The following is a 27,979-nucleotide window of genomic DNA, read 5'->3' as shown; positions in this document are numbered from 1 at the left end:
GGTATTGTGGTCCATTCTTTTCGCAGCAACCCTCTGCCGACGGTAAAATTCCGGCCGAACCGGGGACTACAACTCCCAGAAATCCTTGCCGCCGTGCGGGGGGTCTTCACGTTCTCGTGGCGCGGCGCAGGCGTACTGAGACCTCGGCGCGGACCGCGCAGACTGAATAATAAAAGGGGAGCGGCGAAGAGGCAGGAAGACAGGACCATGTCGAAGGGCCCCGGGCCCGGCGGCTCCGCAGCTTCCTCGGCGCCCCCGGCCGCTACCGCTCAGGTGCTGCAGGCACAGCCTGAGAAACCGCAGCACTACACGTACGTAGAGCCCCCCCCCGCCGCGCGCGCACGCCTGACGTCAGCGGCCAGCGTGAGTCACGCGCGCAGGGAGAGCGCGAGGCGGCCTCTCCCTCCCCCCTTTCCTCCTCCGGCCCGGCCCAGACCGGTTCCAACCTGCTGGGGCCGGTCCCGACTACCTCCAGCTACCACCCACCTCTGGTCGGGCCTTGGGGCGGGGAGCTCGGTCCCCGCCGTTGAGTGGGCAAGGCACGGGGTGCGGAGCGCACACGCCTTAGGTCGGGCCTTCGAGGCCTAACTGGTCCTCAGACCGTAAACCACCGCACCAGGCACTCGAGGGGCCAGAAGGAGCCCGAGACCCGCCCAGGATGAGCTGCTTAGGGCCAGCCCTGGGGCCACCTGTGAATGTCGATTAGCGCGCAGCCCACGGGGCCCGTGCGTTCCCCATGTTCACAGCTGTCCTAACCTGGAGGCGGGGATCCTGAGCGGGATGGGGTCGGGGGATGTCCTCAGGCCCAGGCGGAATGGTCCACCAGAGGGAGCGTCCCCCATGCTGCCACTGGCCAGGGACGCGGAAAACCTTTCCCTGGGAGTCAGCCTGTGTGTCCGTGTAGGGCCCTGCCAGCCTTCTCTCTACGGCCTTTGAAGGCGCATTAAGCAATAGGTGCGTTGGGAGAAAGAAGGAGAGAGGCGGGTCTTCCTGTTAAGCAGAACGTCGGTTTCCACGTTCCCAGATGCTCTGTGTGCGCCTCTCATCCCCTTGGGCTCCCGAGCGATGCGCATCCTCACGCCTCGGGCCTGAGTCGCCCGTAGGGACCACCTGGTGAACCGAGAGCAGGGCGCGCCTGTTGGAGCGGGAAGAACCGCAAGGAGACGGGAGGAGCGGGGGTCGCAGAAGTGAAACCCACCGGGAAGCCGTTCTGGGACGGGGGCTCAGTTTCAGGACGCGCTGGTTCTTTGCGAGCTGCCCTGGCCGTGGGTCGGCATCATCGGAAGCTCTTTCCTGCTGCGGTCAGACTCAGGGGGACTCTCACTGTCCTCACGTGGCGGTGGCTTCGCTGGTCCTTCCTTAGCGGACTTCTTTCTGCGGTCCTGCCATTGTTTTGGTGAGGTGGTCCATACTGATTGGTTGAGTGTTGCGGTCAGTCAGCAGGGTGGTCTTGAGTGGAAAGTCTGAAAATTTGGCGTGATTGGAACTTTATAACCTCCGGTTGTTCGAATCACGTTTTTCAGTAAATGCCTATAATATTTTGAGTCATGTGGGTCTTGGTTTCAGCAGCCACTTTCTGTGTTCTGTTGTTGTTGAGTATACTGAGGTGTCTTGGGTTAAAATGGCTTTCTGCCCTGGCTGGTGTGGCTCAGTGGGTTGAGCACCAACCTACTACAAACCAGGTTGCAGGGTCGATTCCCAGTCAGGGCTGGTGCCTGAGTTGTGGGCCAGTTCCCCAGTTGGGGGCAGGTGAGAGGCAACCGGATCGATGTTTCTTTCTCCCTTTCTTCCTGCTTCTCTCAAAGTAAATAAAACCTTAAACAAAAAAGGCTTTCCAATTGTTATGGAATTCACTGATGAAACAAATCAACATCTGTGTGTAAATTAATGGTAATATCTGAGTCTTTGTTCTCCTGATGCTCATTTGTCGGAACTACCTTTCCATTCCATGTGGGGTAAACGCAGAGTAATCAGTCTTGGCTCTTGAGGGGGCTTAGTGAAACCACAGTGAGTTTGATAGGGTAGTTGGGAAATTTTAGGTGTTGCCATCTGTTTATTTTCTTTTGTCTGTTCATTCATGTGTTGTGTGTTTATGTTTATGTTAATATCTCTAAAAATCGGGGGTAGAAATCAGCTGACTTCCTTGGTAGATTTGTGGGTGTTCAGAAGTTGTGATGATTGGGAAAACTTCATTCCTTGACGCCCCAGGCTTGAGGAACAGGAGGGATGAGGGCACGAAAGATGGCCCCAGCATCTTGTTGGCCCTGGATTTTGTTTGTTTTTAAGATGAAGCCATTCATTGCTTTTGGGAGTTAAGGTTAGGATGCAGTAATATTTTTAGATTTATCTTTTCATTTTTAAAAAACTGTATTTATTGATTTTGGGGGGAGGGAGAGAAACAAACATCAATTTGTTGTTCCGCTTATTTATGCCTTTATTTTTTTAATAATTTCTGTTCTTTTTTTTAATATTTTATTTATTTATCTTTAGAGAGGAAGGGAAGGAGAGAAGGAGAGAAACATCAATGTATGGAACTGGCCTGCAATCCAGGCATGTGCCCCGACTGGGAATCGAACCGTGATCCTGTGGTTCGAAGGCTCGCGCTCAGTCCACTGAGCTACTCCAGCCAGGGCTATTTATGCCTTTATTGGTTGCTACTTGTATGTATGTTCTCTGACCCAGGGATCAAACCCATAACCTTGGCATATCAGGACAATACTCTAACCAACTGAGCTCCCTGGCCAAGGCTGGATACAGGAATATTTTAATTTTTATTTCAATATGTCACAAAATTTCGAGCTGCTTGGCAATTTTTCGTTCTCCCTTGTAGCATGAATTTCCAGGATTCGTTCCAGCCTGGTTGTGGCCTTAGCTATTGTGGGGGGACCCTCATTGGGTACAGACACGGCCTCTTGACAGTGACCACACAAAGCTAAGTCCACTTTGAATGTTCATATTTTCTTTTTGCTGTCAAAATTTTTTACCTTTACAATTTTTCTAAAACATTTTTTACATTTATTTTGTGTATTTTTTGCACCTGTGTTCTGTGAGATTATGTGACATGCAACCATCATTGCAGTGATCTCCAGAAATTTGCGTTAAAATTGAGTCCCTCATCTTAATGGCAGACAAGTCTCAGCAAAGGCAGTGGAGTCCACCAAAAGCCAACGTTGCCTTCACATGTGTAGCATTTCCCTTCTGTGTGCCTTCATCTGTTTGTCCTTGTCCCTCGGCAGAAGTCCTGGAGTCTGAGCCCAGTTTTCTGGGTTAGGGGGATTACTCATAACAGTTTGAAGGATAATTATTTTGTTGGTATTTTTCTTTTCTTTTTTTAAAGATTTTACTTATTTATTTATCTTTAGATGAGAAGGAGAAAGGGAGAGAAACATCAGTGTATGGTTGCCTTTTGTGCGTCCCTTGCTGGTAGTTAGCCTGCAGGGAACTGGCCTGCAACCCAGGCATGTGCCTTGACTGGGAATTGAACCACGATCGTCTGGTTCGCAGGCCCAGGCTCAATCCACTGAGCTACACCAGCCAGGGCTGTTGGTATTTTTCTAATCTCATAAATAATCTTGATTTAAGAGAAACTTTAAAATAATCTTTTCAGCAGGCACTTGTGCTAGACCTGAGGAATTTGACCCTTTTAGAAAATGGGTATATCAGAATTTCTGTTGAACAGCTCCAAGTATGTGACCAGCGCTCTAAAATGATAATGCACGTGTATTAGTGCTCATCACTTTCCTTCATAGGAAACACAGGACCTCTTGCTAGGTGATTTGTCTTTTTATTTCACAAAGACTGCATTTTACCCAGGTTTACTTAGAACAAGACCATCTTGTTTATTAGAAGAGTTTTAGCCCTGGCCAGGGAGCTCAGTTGGTTGGAGCGTTGTCCTGATACACCAAGGTTGTGGGTTCAGTGCCCCGTCAGGACACGTGCAAGACTCGAGCAATGAATGCACAGGTAAGTGAAACGAATTGAGGTTTCTCACTCTTTCTCCCCTTCCCTTCTCTCTAAAATAAAAAAAAATAAGTTTTATAAAAGATATAAGAATGAGAACTTTTACATTCTTATAGAGCAAATACATTCTGAAATACACTGATTTAGCCAACTTTGGACTTGTTATTGTATAACAATCGTATCATTATCTTGACCTTATAAGAACCTCAGAGACATTAAGTCGTGTTTGGATTCCTTCACCTGCAGTTGATTCTCAAAGTTCTTAATACCTTGTGAAAATGAATTTCTAGTTCCAGGAGGTTTTCTTGGTCACTGGGTGATTTCTTATAGGCGGACAGAGGATAAATACTTTTAAGATTTCCTTTACCCAAGTGTCCTTTTAATTTAGGACTTTTTCCTGGGATTTTTAAACAGGGATAATGTAGCAGTATGCCCATAGATAACTATTTTGAGGCAGATTTATAAGTTTGTGTGTTATAGAAGTATGAACGGCACTTGATTGCATCTGGTTGTGTTTTGGGAAATCCAGGACCTGAATGTGCAGTTGCGGCGTTACTGCAGATGCGGTAAGGTCGCCCGCACACTGCTAGAGGGCAACTGGTTGCACAGCCGAAGTCACTGGAAGCGTTGCCTAGCAACCTCAGCACGAATGAGTTAAACTACCAATAAATATTTCTGGATCTTGTTTACTTATTTATCAAGTAGAACTCTTCCCTCCCTCCCTCTCTTCTCATCTTTTCTCTTTTCTTTCTTAATTGATTTTGGGGGGGGGGAGAGAAAACATCCATTTGTTGTTCTGCTTACTTGTGCATTCATTGGTTGATTCTTTTTTTTTTTTTTAATAATTTTATTTATTTATCTTTAGAGGGGAAGGGAAGGAAAGAAGGAAAGAAACATCAATGTATGGTTGCCTCTCCTGAGTTCCCTGCTGGGAACTGGCCTGCAACCCAGGCATGTGCCCTGACTGGGAATCGAACCGCGATAATGTGGTTCGCAGGCCCGAGCTCAATCCACTGAGCTACCCCAGCCAGGGCTGGTTGATTCTTATATGTGCTCTGACCAGGGGTGGAACCCGCAACCTTGGAGGATTGGGATGGTGTTCCGACCAACTGAGCTACCCGGCCAGGGCTGGAACTAGTTTCCTACAGAACCAAATTAAGAGCTCATTATGGCCTTCAATCAAGCTTACAAAATTCCTATTTATAAGTGTTAAGTGCTCATCTTAAGGGTAGAGTCAAGCCTAACATCTAGTTGATATTTGTTATAATCTAAATGATTAAGGTGAAGATTTGCTTAATGGTTAAGTTTTTTTGTTTTAATCCAGCCATGTTAGACACTAAAGAAGGCTTCCCCACAGTCCATATGCATCTGCTTTGACTGGTGGTTTCTGTCTTCCTACAAAGACTGACTTATGGTGAGGGCAGCGGACAACTCTGAGAGCAGCTCAGAGCAACCCACTTGGGCGTGCTCTGTAGAGGCGCTCCTCCTCTGGAAGGAGCGCCCCAGATCAGTGCACAAAAGCAAGGTGCCCTCTCGGACCTACTTCCTCCCGCTCTCAATACCCTGCTGCCTGAAGGTGAGCTCCCCTTCCTGTGTGTCGCAGAAGCCATGAGCTCACTCTGGTGGTGAGAGTCCCAGCGCAGCCAGAGCGCTGCCCGTCCTCAGGCATTTCTGCCAGACCTTTGCCTAAGAGTCACTGTTCTCAGCAGGAGAGACTTCAGGGCAGCAGAGTGATTAAGGTTGCATTTGTAGCTATATTACTTTAAATGGTGGACTGGTTTAGGATTATTTTCCCAAATGAGACAATATTTGCTTAATGATGGAGTTTTTCATTTATCGTTGATGCCAAAGGAGGTTTTCCCACATAATTGGAACTATGGAGGTTGTTTTCCCTTTTTTAAAAAATCTTGGATGAATTTAGGGCACACTAATGCCTTATGTGAAGATGTTCTTGAATGTCAGTTTCTCTGCTGTTTTTAGCCAATACAGAAAAATACATTAGCCTAATTGCTAAAAGTGGCAGGAGTTTGGGTTCAGTATCCTTCTGGACGACATAGCTTTCTTATTTTCTTACGATGTGGGTACTCTGTGGATTCACCCAAACAGCCATCTTAAATGCCTGCTTGGAAGACAGATTATCTGTATAGAAACTTCGGGTAAAATCAATGCATATGGTTATAGGTATAAGACATATTTGTAGAGTGATGGAAATGTTCTGGAATTGGTGATGGTTATGCGACATGTTAAATTACTAAAAAACAGTACACTTGAAAACGGTGCATTTTTATGTTGTGTATATCACACCTTAATATTTTTAAGAAAGGGGCTTTAAGAAATCAATGCACGTGAGTTCCTACTGCTGGAACGGCCGTGGAGCACAGGGCCGCTCAGGCTCGGCAGCATCCTCCCGGTGGGCAAGCCCGCACCAGGTGAGAAGGAGCACCGCCCCTTGCTCCAGCCCTCTCAACGGCTGAGCCCTGCTGGGTTCGTTCTCGTGAATGTGCCCCCACATTGTGAGCCTGCAGAGGTGCTTTTGAGATGAGGAATGAGTGCTCATCGAGTTTGAGACTGCTGGTGGTTGGCAGTTGTGCTTGAAACTGTCTCTGAATTGACAGCCACTCTAAGGAACAAGCATGTTTTTCCCAATGCGTTTGTAGAAGGGATTGCGCTTTTTTCCTAGGGTGGGCGGGGGGTGGAAGAGAAGGTTGCTGTTCTGCTAAAATGTAATAGGTCACAGTGTCGACTGTTCCGATGTTCACGTGGGCATTTCTTTAAAGACAGGCCGTGTGTTCTAGGCATTTAAAATGGTATCGGGTCATAATGTTTTAGTTCAAGTAGTCACAATTTTTTTTATTATTTCTCTGTAAAATCCCTCAACTTTCACCCCTTTTTTCTTTGCCAGTGTGTAGCATTTGACAGCAGTATCAAGAGCTGAGGAGGAGGAGAAGATGGAAAGGAGTCTAGCGACTTAAAATCTCATAGCGTTCTCTGTGAGGTGACCTTTTTTTCTGTTGATGTTCAATTTATTTAGGAGACAAAGAAGATGCCAAGACCTGGGGCAGTGTCACCATTTCATATCTGAGCTTACTGAATGTCTCTTTGTTTTCCTTTTTTTTTAAAGATTTTATTTATTTACTTTTAGAGGGAGGGGAAGAGAGGGAGAGAAACATCAATTGGTTCCCTCTCTCACACCCCCAAGTGGGAACCGGGCCCACAGCCCAGGCATGTGCCCTCACTGGGAATTGAACCGGCAGCCTTTTGGTTCACAGGCCTATGCTCAGTCCACTGAGCCACACCAGCCTGGGCTTCTTATACTTTGTCACAGTTTCCTTTCTGTATTCTTAAATTGACTAATTTGTTTCCAATTAGTAATTGAAACACCATATGGCCACAGTAAGTCCTAACAGAGTGACTTATGAGGAGGGGGGAGGCCCACATTCCTACCTCCCTGTGAAAGTTTGGCCTAGTCGGAAAACTACCCCCATTGAAGAGCAGCACTTGGGCTTAGAAAAGAAGAGGTTTATAAGAACCTTTGGTGTGGGGTTTTTTTATGACCTGAATGTTTTAAATAGTGTCCAAGCTTCTATTAATTTTGGTAAGAACAGCACTGTATCTTTCCAATGTCCCTTTTACTGCCAAGAGGTGCCGGGCACGTGCGGGCCTGCCGCTTCAGAGTCTGGGTAGATCGCACCTCTCCAGGCCCAGCGTGAGCTAGAAACATGTGTCTGTATCTTATTTTAAAAAGCAAACAGGTTTTTCTATTGAACTGGGAGTCCTTTATGATGAGTATGTAAAATGAATATTAAATATTCAGTAGATTATGTTAAAGTTAACATTTCTGTTTTTGTTTTTAGTGGCTTGTTTTGTGGTGGTGTGATTATGGCCTGTCAGGAACTCCCTGGTGCATTTCGCGCAGCGTCCAGACTCACGCAGGCTTATTTGCTGCTGCTCTTGTTTTCCCTTTATCTCAGTTAAGAGAAACGAAGTCGACAGTCAGCATGACGTTTGGGAAGGCTGACTCCAAGGCTGGCTGTGTGGGGTTGAAGCCCAGCTCTGCCCCTTATTCGCTGTGGGACCTTGGGCAACTGACCTTCCTCTCTGGGTTTCAGTCTCCAGAGGGTAGCAGCAGTGCCTGTGCGGTCATTGTGAGGATTGCGTGAGTTCACATGTGTGAAGTGCTTGAAACAGTGCCCGGCTCTTAATACGGTGTAAGATACTGTGCTAACGAATGTGAACTGGGCCCAAGTCACTGCTTTCGGTTGCATTGCTCTTCCTCCCTTCAGCGGCCCAAATCAAAACACCTTCCTGGGCTGTCTCCCCACTAGAGAGTTTCTTCATTTCCGAGGGCACATGTGAATTGGGGTCGTCCTCAGAGCACACTCCTCTCTTCCACATCCACTTGAACTTTAGTCGTTATCCTTCGTACAGCCTCCGTCAGACTGCCTGTATCTTACGTGAAGGATTTGTGCTATGAATGGATCCACCGTCCCAGGGCCAAAGACTTGGTTGTACAGAAAACAGTGTACAAAGTATCACTGATTTACACGTGACACTGAAAAGCTGGTTGGTTCGGAGTTTTTTCAGACCATCTGTGTATGGAAAAGCTACATCAAGTACAGGTGCTCCCTAATTTAGGGAGCGGGAGTCAGGGCTGTCAGTGCTCCCCACACGTCCTCCCAGGTCAGTGCCTGAGGCACTTACACGAACTCTCCTATCACCAGTTCCAGAGTCCTTAGGGCGAGGGGGCGACAGTTCTAGAAAGAAGGAACTAGGGACACACAGGACCCATGCTACACCCGCGTCGTAGCTTCGTGGCTCTTGTTAGTTGTCGGGGCTAGCCCAGCTCACAGGTGTCAGACTGTCTCAGTGATGAGTGGGGGAAAGCAGTTGCCCGTGGGTAGCTGCCCACCCTGAAGCGTTCACTTGCTGCCGGGCCTCTAGCCCTTGTGGGGCTGCTGTGTGTGTCTGTCTCTGTCAGGGCCCTTCCGCTGTACTCGGGGGGGGGGGGTCACTCGGCCTTACTACGGGGGCTTTTTGGCTAACAGTCCATTTGGGGATCAAAGCCTGCCTTAAAGTTTCAGACATACTCAAAAGTCACTAGACATTTATCTTACTTTCTTTTTCTGCCAGAGAGAATGTTCTAAACCAGGATCACTTCGGAAGACTTGGAAGCCAGACCTCTATAGCTGCGTAGCACTTTATCAGAATTGTCCAGACACTTGCCAAGCACCAGTTTTAGCTTTATTCGGCCTTGTTTTTTTAAAGTCATTTTTTGGCAACTTCCACTGATGTGGTTATTGTTACAAAATTGTATGGTTTCTGAATTATGTTTGATATCAAAACAATGTGTATATCTTATAAAACAGCATAGAACCACTAGAAACTTACCTAAAGCTCTTTAGAAAAGAGGAAAGATTTTCAACAAATTGTAAGGTATGTGTATATTTTATATATGTACATATATATATCACACTTACGTAAGTAATTTAGTATTCTTAATCTGCTTATCTGCTCTTGTAAGGTAAGAGTATTTCATTCTCAAACTTGAAAATGAAGAGTCTCTGATAAGCCATGATGCGTGAGCTCCCTGACCACACTCCTCTTCAGGGGTAGGTGTGGGGAGAGCAGCCAGGAGGGCTGCTGTAGGTGTGGAAGACAGTAGTTTGCAGATCAGCACCGTCCGAACCCTTGGCTACCACAACAGACAGTCCCGAGGCTTAGGCAGATGGAAGGTGTTGAAAGCTACAGTCACTCATTGCATTGTCCCCCAGCAGGCTCTCTGCGGAGCGTCTCTGACTCTTGTCATGTGTTGTGAGCCTTTAGGCTCGGTGCTGCATGGCACCGCCTCTCGTGGACTTGCCCGCCATCAGTTTCATGAATCGTCAGAACCAGAAGCTGAGTACTGTGACGTGCTCTGCTGCACAGCAGTGTGGTGGCTGAGCAGTGGGAAGGTTCCCTGTAATTTTTTCAGTTCAGGGCTGAGATTCAAATTTTTTTGGATGCGAAGAATCATTTTCAACTACCATTATTGAACAATGAATGACTTTGGAAATTAGCTTTTGCTGCAGACTTCTTAATGTTTCTTAGTGAATTCACCCTAAAATTACAAGGCAAGTCACTATTCATGTGCAAACCCTCCATTGCACTAAACTCATTTTGACAACTCACGTTCAATCCGTGAATTGTCAAGCTGCATGATACACTGCGCCATCAAAGGTTAGAGGTGAGACCTCCATTTGTACACAGGTTTATTGTGGACGTGATTTCCGCACACAAACGACCGTTCTCACAGCAATTTTGCATCTTGATCTGAATACAAAGGATATTCTATATTTCAGAGTCCATTACCTGTGCGCCTGAGCAGTTTACACCAGGCCTTCAACTGGAAGCGATTTAAATGCAAATATCAAGGCAATTAAAGTCTTATAAATATCTTCTAAGAGATGAATATGCTCAACTAAAATCATGTTTGTGGAATGGCAGTATTTTTTTTTTAATTTTAAATTTAGGAATAACAGTATTTATTGGCAGTACCTACTTATGTGAAGAGAGACATTTTCAGAGATGAAATACATAAAATTCTATTACAGAATTAGCATTAACAAATGAACATCTGTAATTTTGATGAAAGGGACCTGGCAAATGTTATTCCTCCCAACTCCGTTCTTCTTAGTAGACCTGTATTACAACAAAATTGTGGCCAATTATTATTATATTTTGAATTTATCAATAAAATACATATGGAAATTTGTTTTCTCTCTTGTTATGTAAGTACCTGCATAATATCCTCAATTTGGCATCTTGACCCTCTAAGTCTAAAATATTTACTATCTGGTCCTTTACAGCAAAAGTTGGCCGAGCCAACTCCAGAGCTGGTTTTGTTGGCGAGGGAGCGGGGCGGGGAGGCCGTGCTGAGCACTGTTGCAGAGGCAGTGGGGGCTGGGTCCAGGTCGCTGGGCCAGCTGCTCCGTCCCCTTTGCCTCTGAACGCACGTGGTTTTTCTGTCAGGCATGTCTGATACTCTCCCTTCATGCGGTCTGCTCAAGTTCTCACCTCCCTAGGAGAGAGTGAGTGAAACACCCCAACTGGTGAGTCTGGGGGGTGAGGTTGGAAGTGTAGCTGGCAGTTGAACTTGTAGCAGTTGAGCGCTTGATTCAACCCCTGTTTAAGAGGGGTACAACTTACTGGTTTATTACTCTCTTCTGTGCTCTCACGTTGGTTTAGGGGGCAAGTGGTTTAATTTAGGTTTCAAGTAGCCTGGCTTTGGCTATTGTTTAGAATTTCAGAAGATAAAGATAATCCAGTAAATGTTGAAAGTATTATTTGATTCTCCTAAAAAAAACTAGTTGCCCGTATTTTATTTTTAAAGTTTTTAGAGAAATGTATGAATAGTTCTGTAAAGCAATGTAGCAAGCACTAGGGTACATTATGACATACCTGTATAAAAATAAATAGTGGGAGAAAATTTACCAAAAAGGGTGATTTTGCCCTTCAAGGGGACACGTTACTTTCATAATAATGTTTTACATTGGTCAGTAAACCACAAGATAATTAATTCGACGTCCTGAAAAGGAGTGTGAGATGATTGATGGGAAGTCAGCCCCAGCCGAGTGAGTGGGAGGGGGGGAGCCCCAGACAGTGGCAGGGCCCGAGCTTTGGGGAGCCCTTCCACCGGGCGGAGGCGTGACTGTCTCTGACAGACCTTCCTTACTCAGGGCCCAAGTGGTTTAACTCATCCTGGCCACTGCAGTCACTGAGGCCTCGCAACTTGAAGCTGGTCTATGTTCATTGGTTTTTATCCTCGGGCTCGTGGGTGTCTGCCTGGGAGACTGGGGCCCTGTGCCCCCAACCCCCAGACCGTGGAAGGGTGAGACTTCCCTTCTTGGTTAGACCACAGGGCCTGTTTCCCTAGAGCTGGCTGAACTGAGCAGTGAGCCTCAGTCTGGTTAGTTCCGTTCGGTGCTTTCAAACCTTTAAAATGGAAAGATGGGGTGGAGCTTAACAGAGACAGTTCTGCATTTTCATTGAAATCTGTGTTCATTGCAATCCATGAAAGTACAAAAGAGTGATTTCTAAGTGGTTCTCTCCTTGCCTCGTGAGGACTGCATCGCCTGGTACCACAAGGTTGGAGGGGAGTACAGGAAACTCTGACCCAGCGTTTTGGCTCCTAGGTGGTGGGTGGTAAGTTTCATGAATGATGTAAGGTCAGTTTCTTCATTTCTTTCATCTCGTAGTTGGTTGAACATGGGCTCTCTCTGCCACCTACATTTGGTCAGTCCACCCCCTTGCTCACGAGTGGCTTTCTGCAGGTTGGTGTGTCCTCTCGGTCAAGTGTCAGGTTTCCTGCTCTGAAGTGCCTTCCACCGGTGACCAGGGTCAGGCTCCAGCTGGCAGGGCTCTGCCCTGCCAACAGTGTCGGGAAACCGTTGGGATTGTTTTGTGGACTTCGCCCTTTCTGAGACATTTTTATTTCTTGTATAGTCAACTTTGTCACTGTACTGGGGCCCTTTTTTTTTTTTAAAGATTTTATTTATTTTAGAGAGAGAGGAAGGGAGGAAGAAAGAGAGGGAAATGTCAACGTGTGGTTGTCCCTTGCATGCCCCCTACTGGGGACCTGGCCCACAACCCAGGCATGTGCCCCGGCTGGGAATCAAATGGGGGACCCTCTGGTTCGCAGGCTGGTGCTCAATCCACTGAGCCACACCAGCCAGGGCTGTATTGGCTTCTTATATGCCTGGCACCAAGGACTTTATAATCTAGTAGTAGGGGAAGTCACACACATTATTAATATGCAGTGCAGGATAAGGGCTGTAAGGAACGTCTAGAGAAAGTGCTACAAAAACAAGAGAAACAGTAACTTTTAGCCGATGACAGGGCAGGAGGGGAAGAGGCCAGGGAAGGCCTCGAGGTGGTGGCGTCAGAAGACTCGTTACCACAGGATTCAGCCTTGAAAGATTTCTGCAGGTGAGGAGGGGCATGTGCGCACAGGCAGGGAGGGAAATCACTGTGTCTGGGAGGACTCCAGTTGTTAGCAGTGGGACTAGAGAGAAATCCAGCGGAATGAGGCTGGAAAAGTACGCTGGGCCAGGCGAGCAGGGCCTGCAGGCTCCGGAGTTGCTTATCAGGGGCAACAGGGGGTCTGAAGGCTTTTTTAATAAAGTGAAGGTTAAGCTTGGGCCCCAAGAAGAGTGGTGAGCACTGTGCAAGCTAAACTAGACAGAGAGGCTGGAAGCAAGACCAGTTTATTAAAAGGATCCAGGTCCCTGATCTGTGGGAGTGGAAATGAAGAGGCTTAAAATGATGTCATCCGTTGCCCCTGTGTCTGTCCTCTGGGGCACTCCTGCCAGGTGGGACCCTCGTGGAGCCCTGGCATCCTGCATGGGACACTGCGGACATGGCTGCCCCAGGGAGTGGGCTTGCTGGTTTTTCCAGCGGGACGGGCTGTGCCCAGAGTCAGGAAGACCACGTCCTAAGTTCTTCCCTGTCACCTCCCTGGCTGTTCACTGAGGCACTAGATTGGAGTTTCAAATAAACAATGAGTACTTTTTTAGTATATCCCAACAGATCTTGGTTTATCTGAATTCCGGTTTATTGATTGCCACTGGGTAATCAGACAATCCTAGCCGCCACTGGTTCTTTGCTCCCGGTCCTGGGCTCAGCCTCCTCCTCTCCCATTCCCACCTCTTTTCTTCCAGAGTTAGTCTCCTCGTTGGTCCAAAGCCAGGGAAAATATATGTTGCCCAGGAGGGCTCAACCTAGTTTAGGGGACGGGCGTCCTAACTCAGTGCCAGCGTGTGGTACCTTTGTACAACATGAGGTGCAACATTCTGTCCATGCAGACAGGAGACAGGGAGACAGACCTCAAGTCCCAGCCTTGTGTCCCGATGCCAGAGGGAACAGGGGAGTCCCAGGCCTGAGGGAACCTTGCAGGCTTCTGCCTGGCATCTCGGAATGCACCTGGGCCTTGGCCACAATGTCCCTGAAATTTGGCTCTGCCTGCACCTCACCTCACCTCACCCTCACTTCCCTTTTCCAGTTCCTCTCCTACCCCGTTCACATCCCACAAGGGAGCTGGGAGCTCTCAAACCCAGACATACTATTTCTAAGCTCCTACTGTGCCCTGCGTCTGAAACACCCTTCCCATACTCTACTCACTAGCACCTCCCTCCCCTCTCTCCACCGCAAGCTCTGCCGGCAGAGGACATGGGTCCTGACCCCGGGTTCCTAAAGAGCCCAGAGCAGACCTACCTCATGACTTCCCTCACACTTCGCTGGTTCCACCTGCTACTGGCATGTCTCCCATGGGAACGGGGCTTTCTGAGGACAAGGGCCTGCTTCGTCCATGTCGTTGTCCACCACCGTGCCTGGATCTAGTAGGTGCCAAAGGTGTGCTGAGTGAACGCAGGGCTCCATTAGGAGGCTTTGCTGCCCCAGACAACCCCATCTGTGTTCCTCTGGGAGCTCTCTGCTCACTGCTCCTGCACCCCCGGACACTTCTCCACACTTCAAGGCTGGGAGGACTTCCCCGCACTTTTTATTACCGTTAAAGATAACCTGTCTGCACAGTCTCAGCCGTGGGCCTCCCTGTCCTCACACCTCCCGTGGGCCCAGAGTATCCTGGCATGAGCCAAAGACGTGGGCTGGACCCTCTGGCCTTTGACCCATGTCCTCTAAGCCTAGACCATTGTTTCAGGTCAGTTTGTTGCTCCTTCCACACACTCTTATGCACCTTCTAGAAGCATCCATCCTCCTCCTCGCTGATATCACATACTTTCTACCCAGCTATTTGTTGCCTGCATGGTTAAGGCGTGAGGGAATGAATAGAGAACTGCACTGCTTACCTGTTTCCTTGCGGGGCGGGGGCAAATCTGACAAATCCTCTGCACAGACACATGGAACAAAGATGGATGGGTGGTATGTTTTGTAAGGGGATAAGCAGCTCCGGGGCTCTCCAGGGGGTGGGGCCTGGGAGAGGAGCTTTGGGGGTGTCTTGGCTGTCACATGCAGAACAAAAGAGAGAGGGAAGGTACGGAGGAGGCCGTACAGACAGGCAGAGCTCCCAGATCCCCAGGTCAGCCAGGATGTAATGGCCCCAGCTGCTGTGGGTGCTCATCTGTGAGACGGCGGGGCAGGCAAGGCCAACAGGGAGATCTTCTTTAGATGCTTCTAATGTGAGCTCCTTCCCAAACACTTACCTGGGTGGTGCCAGGAAATGTCTCGGGGGAGGTAGGTAGGACAGTAATTATGTGAGTCAGAAGTCCAGAGGGACACCTGTGACCTGGGCTTTGAGCTCAAAAGCAGCAGCCTCCCTGGCCCTTGGCCTGGGGCCCAGCGCTGCTCCTGGGACGGGTGAACCTCCGAAATCAGCGGGCACAGCCAGGCAGTAGAGGTCCCTATGGGAAGGTCAAGGGGGACTCCCTTGCTGGGAGACCTCGGGGAGGGCCCAGAGAACAGGCCACTGATTAAACCCTCCAGTGGTCACATGGCCAGCAGCTGACTGCTGAGAGCCCTATGGTCTATGGTTCCTGCCCCTCGAGCTGTCTTAGAACCTGGGTGCGGGGGTGGGGGGTAGGGGGGATCCACATGTTGAGGTCCAGCCTTTGCCCTGGGCCTCTTCCAGTGTCGCCATGAAACTAGCACCCCAGGACAGGGCCCTCGGGGGACTTTGGGGAACGAGGGACTTCACTCTCTGCCCCTGGCCCGCCCACCGTGGGGCTGTCCCCGCAGGTACCTGAAGGAGTTCCGCACGGAGCAGTGCCCGCTCTTTGTGCAACACAAATGCACACAGCACCGGCCCTACACCTGCTTCCACTGGCACTTCGTGAACCAGCGCCGCCGCCGGTCCATCCGCCGTCGGGACGGCACATTCAACTACAGCCCCGACGTCTACTGCACGAAGTACGACGAGGCCACGGGCCTCTGCCCAGAGGGCGACGAGTGAGTGTCCTCCAGCCTGCCCTCGGGGGAGCCCTGAGGCTGCTGTGGGGGCTGCACTACCGCCTGGCCCTGGGCTCAGACCCTGCAGCCTCCCGGCGGGCCCTTCTCCTTTTCACACTCACGGGGAACCCTGCACATGCCTTTCCTCTGCTAAGCCTAAGGGCCACATCTCTGAACCAAAGTGGCTCCCTGGGCCTTCTGTCATGGCCCCCTCTCCACAGCCTGCCACTCCCCACTCCAAGTCCGTGCAGGGTGCAGCAGAGACAGCCTCTCCAGTCCCCGTGTTGCTGACCCTAAAGATTTTACCACCATGCTCTACTGAAAAATGGCACAACATACACAACACGGAGGTGGCAAACCAAGGAACCTCAGTGAAAGGGGACATTCGCTGACCCTGCCATTCGTGTGTTTCAGCCTCGCGGAGGTGGCTCCCCTGGGCACGACTTGCTGACCCCTCTCCCAGCCCAATGACACATTCAGGGCACGAGGCCTTTGCTCCTCTGGGACTCCTGGTCTGGGCAGCGTGTCTTCTCCCTGGAGTGCCCGCCCCTCGCAGAGCTGTTTTTCCGGACAGCCTTTAGGAGGACGTGCTGAGCAGTCTGAAGTGGGACTGCCAGGCCCTACTGGCTCCGCTTTGGGCTACAGCGTGGACTGGAGTGAGGGGGACTCCGCGATGCTGCAGGGCTTGTCACTGCCTGCCGCCTCGACCCACCATCGGCACGCTGACCCATCATAGGGGATGGGCGGGTCTGGGGGCCCAGGCTGCAGGGGCCCAGTAAGTGACCAGCCCCACTTCCGTGTTGCAGGTGCCCGTTCCTGCACAGGACCACAGGGGACACTGAACGCAGGTACCACCTGCGTTACTACAAAACTGGAATCTGCATCCACGAGACTGACTCGAAAGGCAACTGCACCAAAAACGGCCTGCACTGTGCTTTCGCCCACGGGCCCCATGACCTCCGCTCCCCTGTCTACGATATCAGGTGGGCTGGCTGGTATGCTGGGTCGACGGCTGTGGGCTGGTGGCCCTGCTCCTCCCCTCATGCCCCTTCCCTGTGTGCTCTGTCTTTTCCCAGGGAGCTGCAGGCCATGGAGGCCTTGCAGAATGGCCAGCCCACGGTAGAAGGCAGCTCGGAGGGCCCATCTGCTGGGGCTGCAAGCCATGCCATGATAGAAAAAATCCTCAGTGAAGAGCCAAGGTGGCAAGGTGAAGGTGGCCATACAGGTTGCCAGGCTCCTCCTACCAGGCGACCGTCCCCACCCCTCTCCCACCCAAAGCTGCCCTAAGAACATGGGTCACCGCCACCCCTGCTGGGAGGTGCTCACATCCAGCCTAACACTGTCCCAGGGGTGGGGGAGTTACTAGGGGGGTTTCTCCAGACACACCTTGCCCTGTTCCCATCATCCCAGTTGCACCCCAGATTTCTCAGGGCTTCCACACATACATGCTTTTGCATGTAAAGAAGTATGCGTGTGTGTGTGTTCTCAAACCTCCTAAGGGCACCTTTTTTACCCGGGGAGCTGAGGGTATCCCCAGAGGATGGAGGGCAGCATCCACCCTGTCTCTGCCCTGGGCTGTCCTGGTCCTGACTGTTCCCTGTGGAAGGGCGGCCCTGCCTATACCTCATGGAAGCCTCCATTCCCAGACCCTTCCCAGCGGCTTCTCCTTCCTGCCCCCACACCATCCACCTCGCCCCTGTCTCTGGCCTCTGTGTAGAGACCACTTACGTGCTGGGGAACTATAAGACGGAGCCATGCAAGAAGCCCCCGCGGCTGTGCCGCCAGGGCTATGCCTGCCCCTACTACCACAACAGCAAGGACCGGCGACGGAGTCCCCGGAAACACAAATACAGGTCAGCTGTGGGGGGAACAGGAGTGGGGGGTGGGTCCCAGCAGAGGCTGCTTCTGTTATGCTTGCAGGGATGCAGGGAGGCCCAGGTACGGGGGGATAGTCAGGGTAGCAGAGCTCTGGCGGGCCTGCCGGAGCCTCCTCTCATGGCCTGAGGATGCGGGACCTGGCCTTCTCTGAGGCCCCTTCGGTTCCAACACAGAGTGGTCTTCTGGGGCCACCCATGTGCAGCAAGTGTGGTGGTGGCCACCACCAGGCCGTTTTGGGCCGAACGGTGCTCAGTGGGAGGACCTGGCTGAGGGAGCAAAGCTGGGCCAGCGCCACACAGCCAGGCTTCCGGCCCTGTGGGGCTGGGGTCTCGCCTCATTGGCGCCCCCAGGTCCTGATCTCCTCCCTGACATCATGTGACCCCACCCTCTCATTGGACCAGGTCATCACCCTGTCCAAACGTGAAACACGGGGATGAGTGGGGAGACCCTGGCAAGTGTGAGAATGGAGACGCCTGCCAGTACTGCCACACCCGCACGGAGCAGCAGTTCCACCCGGAGGTGGGCCTGGGGGCCGGGCCGGGCCTTCGTGGGGTAGGCGGCTGCGAGGCAGAGCCCACCTGGACTCCATCCTGGCAGAAGGCCTCGGAGCCACGGGCTCCCCATCCAGCAGTACCTAAAGGAGCCCTGCTCCTTAACTTGGCAGTTTCCCTCGTGTGCGCCCATGCTCACCACGCAGCCCTCTGTTCCCAACCCAGACACCCCTGGCCTCCAACAGAGAGGGCCTGGACCGGGCCCGGTGCCCTGGCTGCACTTTTGCGTTACTCGTGGTGGTTATAATCTGGTGACACCCAGATGAGAGAAGAAGAAAGCCCCAAACGTCTGCCCTGTTCCAGACCAGAGCCTAGGATACAAGTAGCCTCCCCACTGTTCCCCAGCCCCGCCCTTACGGTCTGCCCTGAGCGTGGTCCATGTCCCAAGGTCTTGTGTTGGGTGCTTAGAGGCACATGCTGTCCCTTCCCCTTGTCGTATGGAGACCAGGACATGCTGCAATAGACACATGAACAGGCTGCCCTACAGGGACTACGGACAGCAGGGTGGAAACTTAGATCAAGCCCTGGATGGTGTGGCTCAGTGGACTGAGCTCCAGGCTGCAAACCAAAGGGCTGCCCATTCAGTTCCCAATCAGGACACATGCCTGGGTTGTGGACCAGGTACCAGGTGCGGGGGGTCGTGCGATAGGCAACCACACATTGATGTTTTTCTCCTTCCTTTTCCTCTTCTCTAAAGATAAGTAAATAAAATTAAAAAAAAAAAAAAAAGAAAGTTACCTGAGTGTAGGTCCCAACCTAGACCCTTACCCAAGCTGCCTGTGATCTTGGCTTTCCGAGTGCTCAGAGTGGGTTCGAAGGTTGCAGCTCTGGCCAAGACGAGGCCCTGGGTGTACAGCAGCGTGGACAGGCTCTCTTTGAGGGTCAGGGCTGGTTGGACCTCTGACCCCAGGAGGGAGGGTACCCTCCACATGGGGCAGCAGTGTCTGCTGCAGGGTTTGAGCAGGAAGTCGGCAGGGAAAGACCCGGAGAAGCAGTGCGGAATAGGGAGGAGGAAGGAGCTCATTAGTAAGCTGACCCGCCCACGCTGAGGCACCCGTGCCTGCCTGGCCCTCTGGGCCCCAGCCTGAGCTGCCTCTGCTCTGCCCTGTCCCTCCAGATCTATAAATCCACCAAGTGCAACGACATGCAGCAGTCGGGCAGCTGTCCCCGAGGACCCTTCTGCGCCTTTGCCCACGTAGAACGTAAGCTGCTCCCACTGACCTGAGGCAGTGTCCTCTCTGCCCTCCCCTCCCCCACCCTCTGCTGAGGCTTGGGGGCGGGGGCGCCCCCCCCAGAGCCCACTAGGCAGGTCCCAGCAGCCACCCCGGGCCGCACGCATGGCGGACCGCTCACTGAATGTGGCACTCTGCCATGCTGAGCCCTGCTGAGAGTGGAGCTGTGCAATCCAAGTGATGCCGCTTGCTTATATCACTTTAGATATTCTGGTTACCACATGGAAATAAGCAAAACAAATAGGCTAGATTAATTTGAACAACACGTCTTACTTACTTCATTATAAAGTGATATTTCAAAACACATACAGAAAACCATCAGGATATTTTACTGCTTTTTCCAAAATGTCATGGAAAGCTGGTGTTGGAACAGCTGCTGCGCCCCAGCTCAGAGCAGCCACATCCTGTGCGCCCCCAGCCCCACGTGGCTTGGGGCTGCCGTACTGGACAGTGCAGCTCCACCTTGCATGCGCACTCCAGACCTCCACTGCCGGCGCAGGCGGGGCTCCTGTCACCACCTGTGTCCACCCGAGCCACCACCCTGGCTGTCCTTCGCCTCTTCCTAGGCCCAGACTGTCTCTCTGGCATTAGAGTGAAAGGGGGATTGAGGGCCCTGGGAGAGGGAAGCATGTTCTCAGCACAGAGGTGGTCCCCAGCCTTGGGCACTGCGGTCCCTGGTGGAGGCAGCACAGAGAACCAATTCACGGTGCAGGCTTTGGAGTTGTACAGATCAGGGTTCGAATCCCAGTTCTTCTGTTTCCGTGTTCTGTCCTCTTGGGAGACTCACCTTGTCTCTGAGCCTCAGGTTCCTTGTCTGTAAAATGGAGACCATGAGATTACTGGTGTCTTCCAGTCACTGAAGATTCACAATTGGTACCACTCGTGTGGCACCAGTAAGTGCTCAGTACACAATATTGATAGAAACAAGGTAGGAGCCTACCCTTTACACACAGGGGATGCATGGTCCACCGGAAGGGACCCAGAGGCACTTCTGGCTCAGGAGCCTGCGGACACTCTGCCACTGTCTCTTGCAGAGCCGCCCCTCAGTGAGGACCTGCAGCCCTCCTCAGCCGTGCCCAGCCCGACTCAGCCGGGCCCCGGCCTGTACATGCCGTCGGCTGCCGGAGACTCGGTGCCAGTGAGCCCCTCCAGCCCGCACACCCCTGACCTCAGCGCAGTACGTGCCCATCCGGGGATGGGTGGGTGCCAGGCCACCTGGGAGCCAGCACCTGCTTCTCATGCCCCCTACCCCCTCAGCCTGTGCTTGGTGGAAGCCTTGGGGTTCTGCCCTTTCTGCTCCAGGGTTCTTTTCTCTGTTAAGTGGGGAGAGGGGGTGGTTAGTGTCCCCAGAGCCTACATTAGCCTGGGTAGAGTGGGGAGAAGGGACAAAGCCTTCTGTCGCCCCCCCCCACACACACACACACACACTGCCTTCACGAGGTTCTGGGTCTCCTGGGTGTCAGTTGTGCCCACTGGCGGGGGCGAAAGGGAAGGCATTTCATAGGCTGATGAAGAAGGCTGGAGGGTTGCCCACAGGCCCACTGCCCCCCTTCTCCGCAGCTCCTCTGCAGAAACAGCAGCCTAGGCAGCCCGTCTAACCTCTGTGGCTCCCCCCCGGGCTCCCTGAGGAAGCCCCCGAGCCTGGAGGGCATTGTCTTCCCTGGGGAGTCCGGCCTTGCCCCTGGCAGCTATAAGAAGGCTCCTGGCTTCGAGAGGGAAGACCAGGTGGGAACCGAGTTCCTGAAAAATTTCAAATGCCAGGTAAGGGATGAGAAGAGCAGTCCGGTGTGGTCAGCCTTCTCCATGGAGGGCTGTCCTGCTCTGGGCAGTGTGACCGGGAGCTAGGAAGCACCCTGTCCCCAGCCTCCTCAAGACTGAGCACAGCAGGCAAGGCCTCCTGTCCCACACACAGAGACAGGCAGGCTGGAGAGGTTGAGCACCCCGCCTGGCACCAGAACAGCCCATGGGGCAGCTGGGGTGCCTGCCGTGGTCTCCTGACCCCATGTCTGGTCCCTTCCCTGCCCTTTGCTGCCTTGATGTGGCAGAGCTGCAAGCGGGACAGGGGCTGTCCCCGACGGGCTCATCTGAGGCTTGGAGTCGGTGGGGAGGAGCGGCCCCCGTGGTTCCTAGGGTAGTGGAAGCAGTGAGGGCATGGAGGGAGTGGGGTGCACATGGGTGAGGGGACTGCAGGTGTCAGGCCCTTCGCACCTGCAGCCTCAGTGAGCTGTGGCGAGTTGGGGGGACCCTGGGCTCTGCGAGTATCACACTCACCTCCTGTTCTCCAACCTTCTGCTCTCAGGCCAAGTTAAAACCCCACTCACTAGAGCCCAGGAGTCAAGAGCAGCCTCTGCTTCAGCCCAAACAGGTACCAAATTCTCAGCTCCCTTCTGGCACCTGCTGTACATGGGCGGGGCCCAGAACCCCAGGAGGCTGCAGAGGTGGGGGGCATGCTTTCCCCATAAGCTGAGGGCAGGACCAAGGGGGCCCTGGCCCCAGTCCAGAGAGGGTAGGTAGGGCCCTGGAGCCCCTTTCCCCAGACTCACCCATCAGTCCATCACAGACTACGCACTGAACGTCTGCACTACACGCCAGGCACTGGACTCATGCTCCCCACCCTTGCAGGATGGTAGGGGTGAGTGGGCCCTGCACCCTCAGCCGCACCCTCTCACTTTAGCCTCTCAACTAGGTGTTGAGTGGGTGGGGCCCCATGTGGGCATGGGGGCACCCAGACAAGGGCTGGGACGCCCCTTTTCCTTCTTCCCTTCCCATCCCCTGTCTCCAGCCCCTGGCCTTCTGGGCGGGCATCCCATTGCCCCTCCTCGCTCTCTCATTGCAGGACATGCTGGGCATCCTCCCCGTGGGCAGCCCCCTGACCTCAAGCATCTCTTCTAGCATCACCTCCAGCCTGGCAGCTACTCCCCCTAGCCCTGCGGGCACCAGCAGCGTCCCTGGCATGAACGCAAATGCTCTGCCCTTCTACCCCACCAGCGACACGGTAGAGTCGGTCATAGGTAATTAGACCATTTCCGTTTCCAAGTCCAGGGCTGGGTCTGGTGTCAGAGACACTAGGTCTCTGGAGTGAGACTCGGACTAGCATGCTGGCGACATTAGACATCCGGCCAGAGGGAGCCAGGGTAGGCACCGGGGCCTTTGAGCAGAGGGGGGCGCGGACCCAAGGTGTCAAGCTGGGACTTGCCCTCACAGCAAATCAGAAGTGCCCCTTCCCCAGGCAGGTTGGTCTCATCCACAACTTGCATCCTTCAGTTCGCCTCCTGCTCCCAGCTGGGCTTCCTCGTGCGGCAATCGGCCCGCACGACGGCCCTCGGCCTTCCTGGTCATAGAAGTTACTGCTCTTCTCTTTCAGCAGCCACTTTGGGCTGGGTCCCAGTGACTGGGGTACAGACATGGAGACCCTGGTCCTGGACTTCAGAGAGGAGCACTGCTCCCACCTGCAGCCCGGCTCAGCAGAGGGCAGTGCGCACTTGTCGGGCTTCTCTTGCGGGTGCAGGGGCAAGACATGCACCATAACGTCAAGAGGCAAGGCCTCTGCCCGAGGCAGGAAGCCCAGCGGGGCCTCGGTTCCCCTTGGGGTATCAAAGTAGGCCTCAGAGAACAGCCATCGGAGCTGGACTTGGCAGGGCGTCGGGGTTGCTGTGACGAGGAGCAGCCAGTCAGAGGCAGGGGCTCAAGAGGGGAGCAGCCCAGTGACACCTGAGCGTGAAGATGAGGTGGGGTAGGAAATGAGGTAGTAAGGGGCAGGTGGGTCTGCGAGGCAAGGCCTGAAACTGCAGGGTTTGCGCCCCCAGAGGCTGGGAGGCTCAGACCCTGGTCGCTCTGTCCCTAGAGTCTGCCCTGGACGACCTGGACCTGAACGAGTTTGGAGTGGCCGCCCTGGAGAAGACTTTCGATAACAGCACAGTTCCCCACCCGGGCAGCATCACAATCGGTACTGGGTTGTGGGCGGGCAGGATGGTGTGGGAGGGCGCCAGGGGTCCGCCTGGCTGGCCCGGCATGGCTTCCTGCCCTTACTTGGCCCGCCCTCCTGGCCTCTCGTGCAGGTGGCAGTCTGCTGCAGAGCTCTGCACCCGTGAACATCCCCGGCTCCTTGGGCGGCTCTGCCTCCTTCCACTCAGCGTCCCCGTCCCCTCCTGTCAGCCTCTCTGCACATTTCCTGCAGCAGCCCCAGGCCCACCTGAGCCAGTCAGAAAACACGTTTTTGGGGACCTCGGCATCCCATGGGTCTTTGGGTGAGCATGGACGCAGTTTGCTGAGACCTGGGGCGGGAACCTTGGCTTTGGAGAGTGCCTGGGCCTCTGTCCACAGCCAGAGCAGAGCAGAAAGGCAGTGAGGGCAGGGGCTCAAGCAGGTCCCTGTCCCACGACTCCCTGAGCTGTGTGATCTTGGACAAGTGACTCAGCCTCTCGGCCTTCCTGTCTTCTGCGAAACTGGTGTGGTGGCAGCACCTACCTTGGAAGTGGCGGTGAGGCTCGGGTGAAGGTCAAGGCACAGGGCCAGTGCGCAGTAAGAAGTGGCTGCTCAGAGCCACCGGAGCCCGCTTCTGCTCTTCGTGCCAGGGTGCCAGTTCCACCCAGGTACCCGGGGCTCCTGGAGGCGGCTGGCTACAGCCGGGTTCCCAGGAGGCCAAGGGAGAGAGAGATCTGAATGGCATAGCACAGGCGCAGGGTGGCCTTCCTGCAGGCAAGGGACCAGGGAGGGGCAGGCAAGGCCTGGTGGTTAGAGAGGCCTGCAGGCTCTGCTACCTGCCACATGCAGGGTCCTCATCGCCCTGCGTGCGGGCACTGGCTTGCCTGCCCATGGAGGTAACAGCAAAGACAGCAAAACAGCAAGCGCCCAGCCTGCTGTCTCTTGACAAACGGCAGCGGCTCCTCTTCCTTCCCCACCCTGCTGCTCTCCAAGGAGCTCAGAAATCCCTCTCGGGAGGGTGCGGGGCATCTTGGGCACGCTGAGCCGACTAACCAGGCTGAGGCCTTCCCCATCTCCCTCCAGAGATCAGGGCAGCACAGTGGCGTCTCAGCCCTTTTCGGGCCTGTTTGGTCTTTTTTCACTTACAGTGGACACTCATGTGGGTTTCAGGTGTACAGCGGTAGTGGTTAGATGACCGTGTACTTTACAGTGATCCCCTGACAGTTCCGTCCCCACCTGGCCCCGCACGCCACGTAGTCACTGCAATAGCGTCGACTGACTACACTCCCTGTGCTGTGCTGTGTGTCCCCGAGCACCCTTCTGTGTTGACACTGACAGCTTCAAATGCTTTGTCTTTTTTAAAGGATTTTATTTGTTTTTAGAGAGGGGAAAGGAGGGAGAAAGAGAGAGAAACATCAGTGTGTGGTTGCCTCTGACACGCCCCCTACTGGGGACCTGGCCTGCAACGTGGTCACGTGCCCTGACTGGGTGTGGAACTGGTGACCCTTTGGTTCGCAGGCTGGTGCTCAGTCCACTGAGCTATACCAGCCAGGGCTCAGATGCCTTGTCTTCTGTTTGCCTGACTTGTCCCATATGCCGAAGGCTTAGTGGCCACACATCCACTCCTTCTCTGTGTGGTTATTGCACAGTTTTATAGGCACAGTGTGAGCTCAGCGGTGCCTGCCAGCGTGGTGCCTCTGGGGGCGGCAGGGGGACGGACATTAGCTCATACTTGCAGCTGCTGTGTGGAGTCAGAGGGCTGGGGCTGGGGTTCAGAACAACAGGGGACCTTACCTAGATGTGGTCAGGAGGGCTGTCTCTGAGGGGTGGCTCCTCTCCAAGAGATTAAATGCCACCTGGGTGTGGAGAGGTGCTTGGACAGAGCTGTGGCTGGGACGGTGTGTCGGGGAGGTGGCTCTGGGCTCCCACCCCAGGACAGGACACGTACACACCCCGCATGAGCTCTACCCAGGAACCACCTGTCACACTGTGGGTGCACCAGTGCATCTTAGGGGACACTGTCTTAAATCCATGTGGTTCCAGAACATCCTGGCTGGATTAGTGGGAAAGGAAGCCAGAAAGACGCCACTAGAATAACAGGGTGGGCAGAATGAGGACAGAGGTGGGTGTGGGTCCTGCTCTGCAAGGTAGGGGCTACCCTGAGGGCCACAGAGCAGGGGCGCAAGCGACGTCCGCAGACATCTGGTGGGCGGCACATGAGCGTGATGTGTGGCAGACTGGAAAGAGGTGGCCGGGGGTTGGTCAGATGGTTCCACGTACTGTCTCTGAACGGGGACAGGGCCTAGAGCCCTTGCTGCTCCAGCTCTGCCACCATCCGAGGCTCTGGCCCATTGTTTGCCTGAACGTCCTCCCAGGCCTCACCCCAGGGTGCAGGAAGTCTCCACTGCACCCAGCCTCAGTCTCCACAAATCACTGCCTCCATGGGCACTTCCCCCACAGCTCTCCCCAAGCCCCCAGGTCATCCTGTTTGCCAGATGAGGAACTTGAGACTCAGAATTTAAGTGGCAGCTGACAGGTAGCGGATGGTACCACAGTAGGTCTGACTCAGCTGCGGCACCTGCACACCCCTGCCCAGGCTCCGGCCTGGCCCAGCACGCCTCGAGCAGCAGCCTTGGAGCCCCGGGCAGGCCGGGCAGGGCCCTCAGAGCACTGACGCTCCCCTCCGTCCCCGGGCAGGTCTGAATGGGATGAACAGCAGCATCTGGGAGCACTTTGCCTCTGGAAGCTTCTCCCCGGGCACTTCCCCTGCCTTCCTGTCAGGGCCGGGGGCTGCTGAGCTGGCCCGGCTTCAGCAAGAGCTGGATGAAGCCAACGGTACCATCAAGCAGTGGGAGGAGTCCTGGAAGCAGGCCAAGCAGGTATCGGGCCCCATGCCCGCCCTCCCAGGGCCTGGCGGCACCTAGCTCATGCTCCTCTTGCCCAGGGCCCAGGGAGTGGGGGAGGCCGGGGGTGCTGGAGAACAGAGCAGAAACTCAGTTTTGTTCTCTTCCCCCATCAGGACCTGGGAGGGCTGGTGTCCCAGACCTGGAACTCTGTGAGCCATTTATGTGGCCTGGTCCCAGGCTTCAAGGGTGGGCCCTCTGGCCAGGCTCAGCCCTCTTCCCTGCCCACAGAGGGTCTCTGGCAGGTCCCGAAACCTATCTTCTCAGACAGTATCAGCTGCCTCCCCGCCTCCTCCCCAGACCGCCAACCCACGGCTCCCAGCAGGCCCCACTGCCACAGTGGCTCAGGCAGGCTCCCAGAGATATGCTCTGGGTCGGGGTGGGGGTGGGGGCCATCACGACACGCTCTGCATGTTTGGCCCACAGGCTTGCGATGCCTGGAAGAAGGAGGCAGAGGAGGCCGGTGAGCGGGCCAGCACGGCCGGCGCGGAGTGCGAGCTGGCCCGAGAGCAGCGGGACGCGATGGAGGTGCGGGTGGGGAAGCTGCAGGAGGAGCTGGAGCGGCTGCACTCGGGGCGCGACCCGCAGGCCCTGCCCGCCTTCTCGGACCTGCAGACCCTCTCACTCTCCACCCTCTGCTCCCTCCAGAAGCAGCTGCGGGCCCGTCTGGAGCAGGTGGACAAGGTCAGCCCCGGGGGGTCGGGGATCCCTGGGTGGGGGTCTGCATGGCCACAACCAGGGCTGGGCTTCAGGGGCCCACACTGCCATGGGCCTGCCACCTCCCTGCGAGGCCCTGCCCTGCGGCTGGCTGGGAGCTGTGGAGGACACACCACTCCCAGGGGAGGTGGGAAGGGGCACTGTGGAAGGTGGGTGTGGCCGAGCCACACTGGTGTTTCCTGGGCTCTCTGAGCGCTGCACAAGGAGCAGGCACTGCAGGATGGCTGGGTCCCCAGGGAACCCTGCCCAGTGGAAAGAAGTCTTTCCTTCACTAGGCCTTTGGCATCATAGCCCCACCTGTGCCTGAGCCTCGGGAACGCCACTGCCCTCTCCAGGGACCTCGGGTTACTACAAGATCGGTGGGAGGAAAAGCCCTCCTCCCGCCCAGGCCAGGCCGGTGACCTCGGCGTCCCGCTCCCCACAGGCCGTGTTCCACATGCAGTCGGTGAAATGCCTTAAGTGTCAGGAGCAGAACCGAGCGGTGCTGCCGTGCCAACACGCCGTGCTGTGCGAGCTGTGCGCCGAGGTCAGCGAGTGCCCCGTCTGCCAGCCGGGCCGGGCCCACGCGCTGCAGTCGTGACCCCGCGGGCCCGGCCCCGGCCTGGCTCAGCTCTTCCCACCTAGGACTTTTTAAAGTATATATATATGTATGTATGTATGTACATGTACATGTATATGTATATGATTATGTATATGTATACATTCTGTGCGTGTGCAGTGTGCGTGGGCGGCCAGTGTGAACAGTGTCTGTGTGTATATCTCTACACAGGTATAGACACACACTTTAAAACAGACTCACCAAGCACTTTTTAAAAGAAGCAACTACTTTGCAGCCCCCCTCTGCCTACCCTCCACCTGACCCACTCCCCCTCTTCTC

At 54.0% G+C, this 27,979-nt stretch overlaps 1 protein-coding gene and 1 long non-coding RNA gene across 3 annotated transcripts; both read left to right on the top strand.

Annotated features, from left to right (window-relative positions):
• Positions 1-157: 157 nt before the first annotated feature.
• Positions 158-27,979, top strand: UNK (unk zinc finger). Of its 2 annotated transcripts, XM_037065383.1 has the most exons (16): positions 158-311; positions 15,688-15,897; positions 16,704-16,880; positions 16,974-17,104; positions 17,615-17,750; positions 18,177-18,294; positions 19,444-19,528; positions 20,593-20,735; positions 21,119-21,319; positions 21,858-21,923; positions 22,395-22,569; positions 23,403-23,504; positions 23,617-23,805; positions 26,180-26,361; positions 26,812-27,069; positions 27,527-27,979. In XM_037065383.1, the coding sequence occupies exons 1-16, from the start codon at positions 208-210 to the stop codon at positions 27,680-27,682; spliced, it is 2,433 nt and encodes an 810-aa protein (XP_036921278.1). In that variant the 5' UTR covers positions 158-207; the 3' UTR covers positions 27,683-27,979. The 2 variants fall into 2 exon arrangements, with proteins under 2 accessions (XP_036921278.1, XP_036921287.1); XM_037065392.1 differs by lacking the exon at positions 23,617-23,805.
• On the top strand, positions 7,231-10,530 carry LOC119000445 (uncharacterized). Its single transcript, XR_005069330.1, has 2 exons — positions 7,231-8,640; positions 9,091-10,530. It is a non-coding gene; the product is annotated as an uncharacterized LOC119000445 (long non-coding RNA).

The sequence above is a fragment of the Sturnira hondurensis genome, unplaced genomic scaffold, assembly GCF_014824575.4.
Source record: "Sturnira hondurensis isolate 20B ecotype Veracruz unplaced genomic scaffold, ASM1482457v3 Scaffold0001221, whole genome shotgun sequence".
Lineage (NCBI taxonomy): Eukaryota > Metazoa > Chordata > Mammalia > Chiroptera > Phyllostomidae > Sturnira > Sturnira hondurensis.
The sequence above is the reverse complement of the archived record's forward strand: the minus strand, read 5'-3'. Positions and strand labels throughout refer to the sequence as shown.

Excerpts from the sequence above, each read along its gene's own strand:
- UNK (XM_037065383.1), top strand. The coding sequence starts at position 208 with ATGTCGAAGGGCCCCGGGCCCGGCGGCTCCGCAGCTTCCTCGGCGCCC. Across the intron at positions 15,898-16,703 it reads CTCTGCCCAGAGGGCGACGA|GTGCCCGTTCCTGCACAGGA; the intron begins GTGAGTGTCCTC and ends TCCGTGTTGCAG. Across the intron at positions 18,295-19,443 it reads AGCAGCAGTTCCACCCGGAG|ATCTATAAATCCACCAAGTG; the intron begins GTGGGCCTGGGG and ends CTGTCCCTCCAG.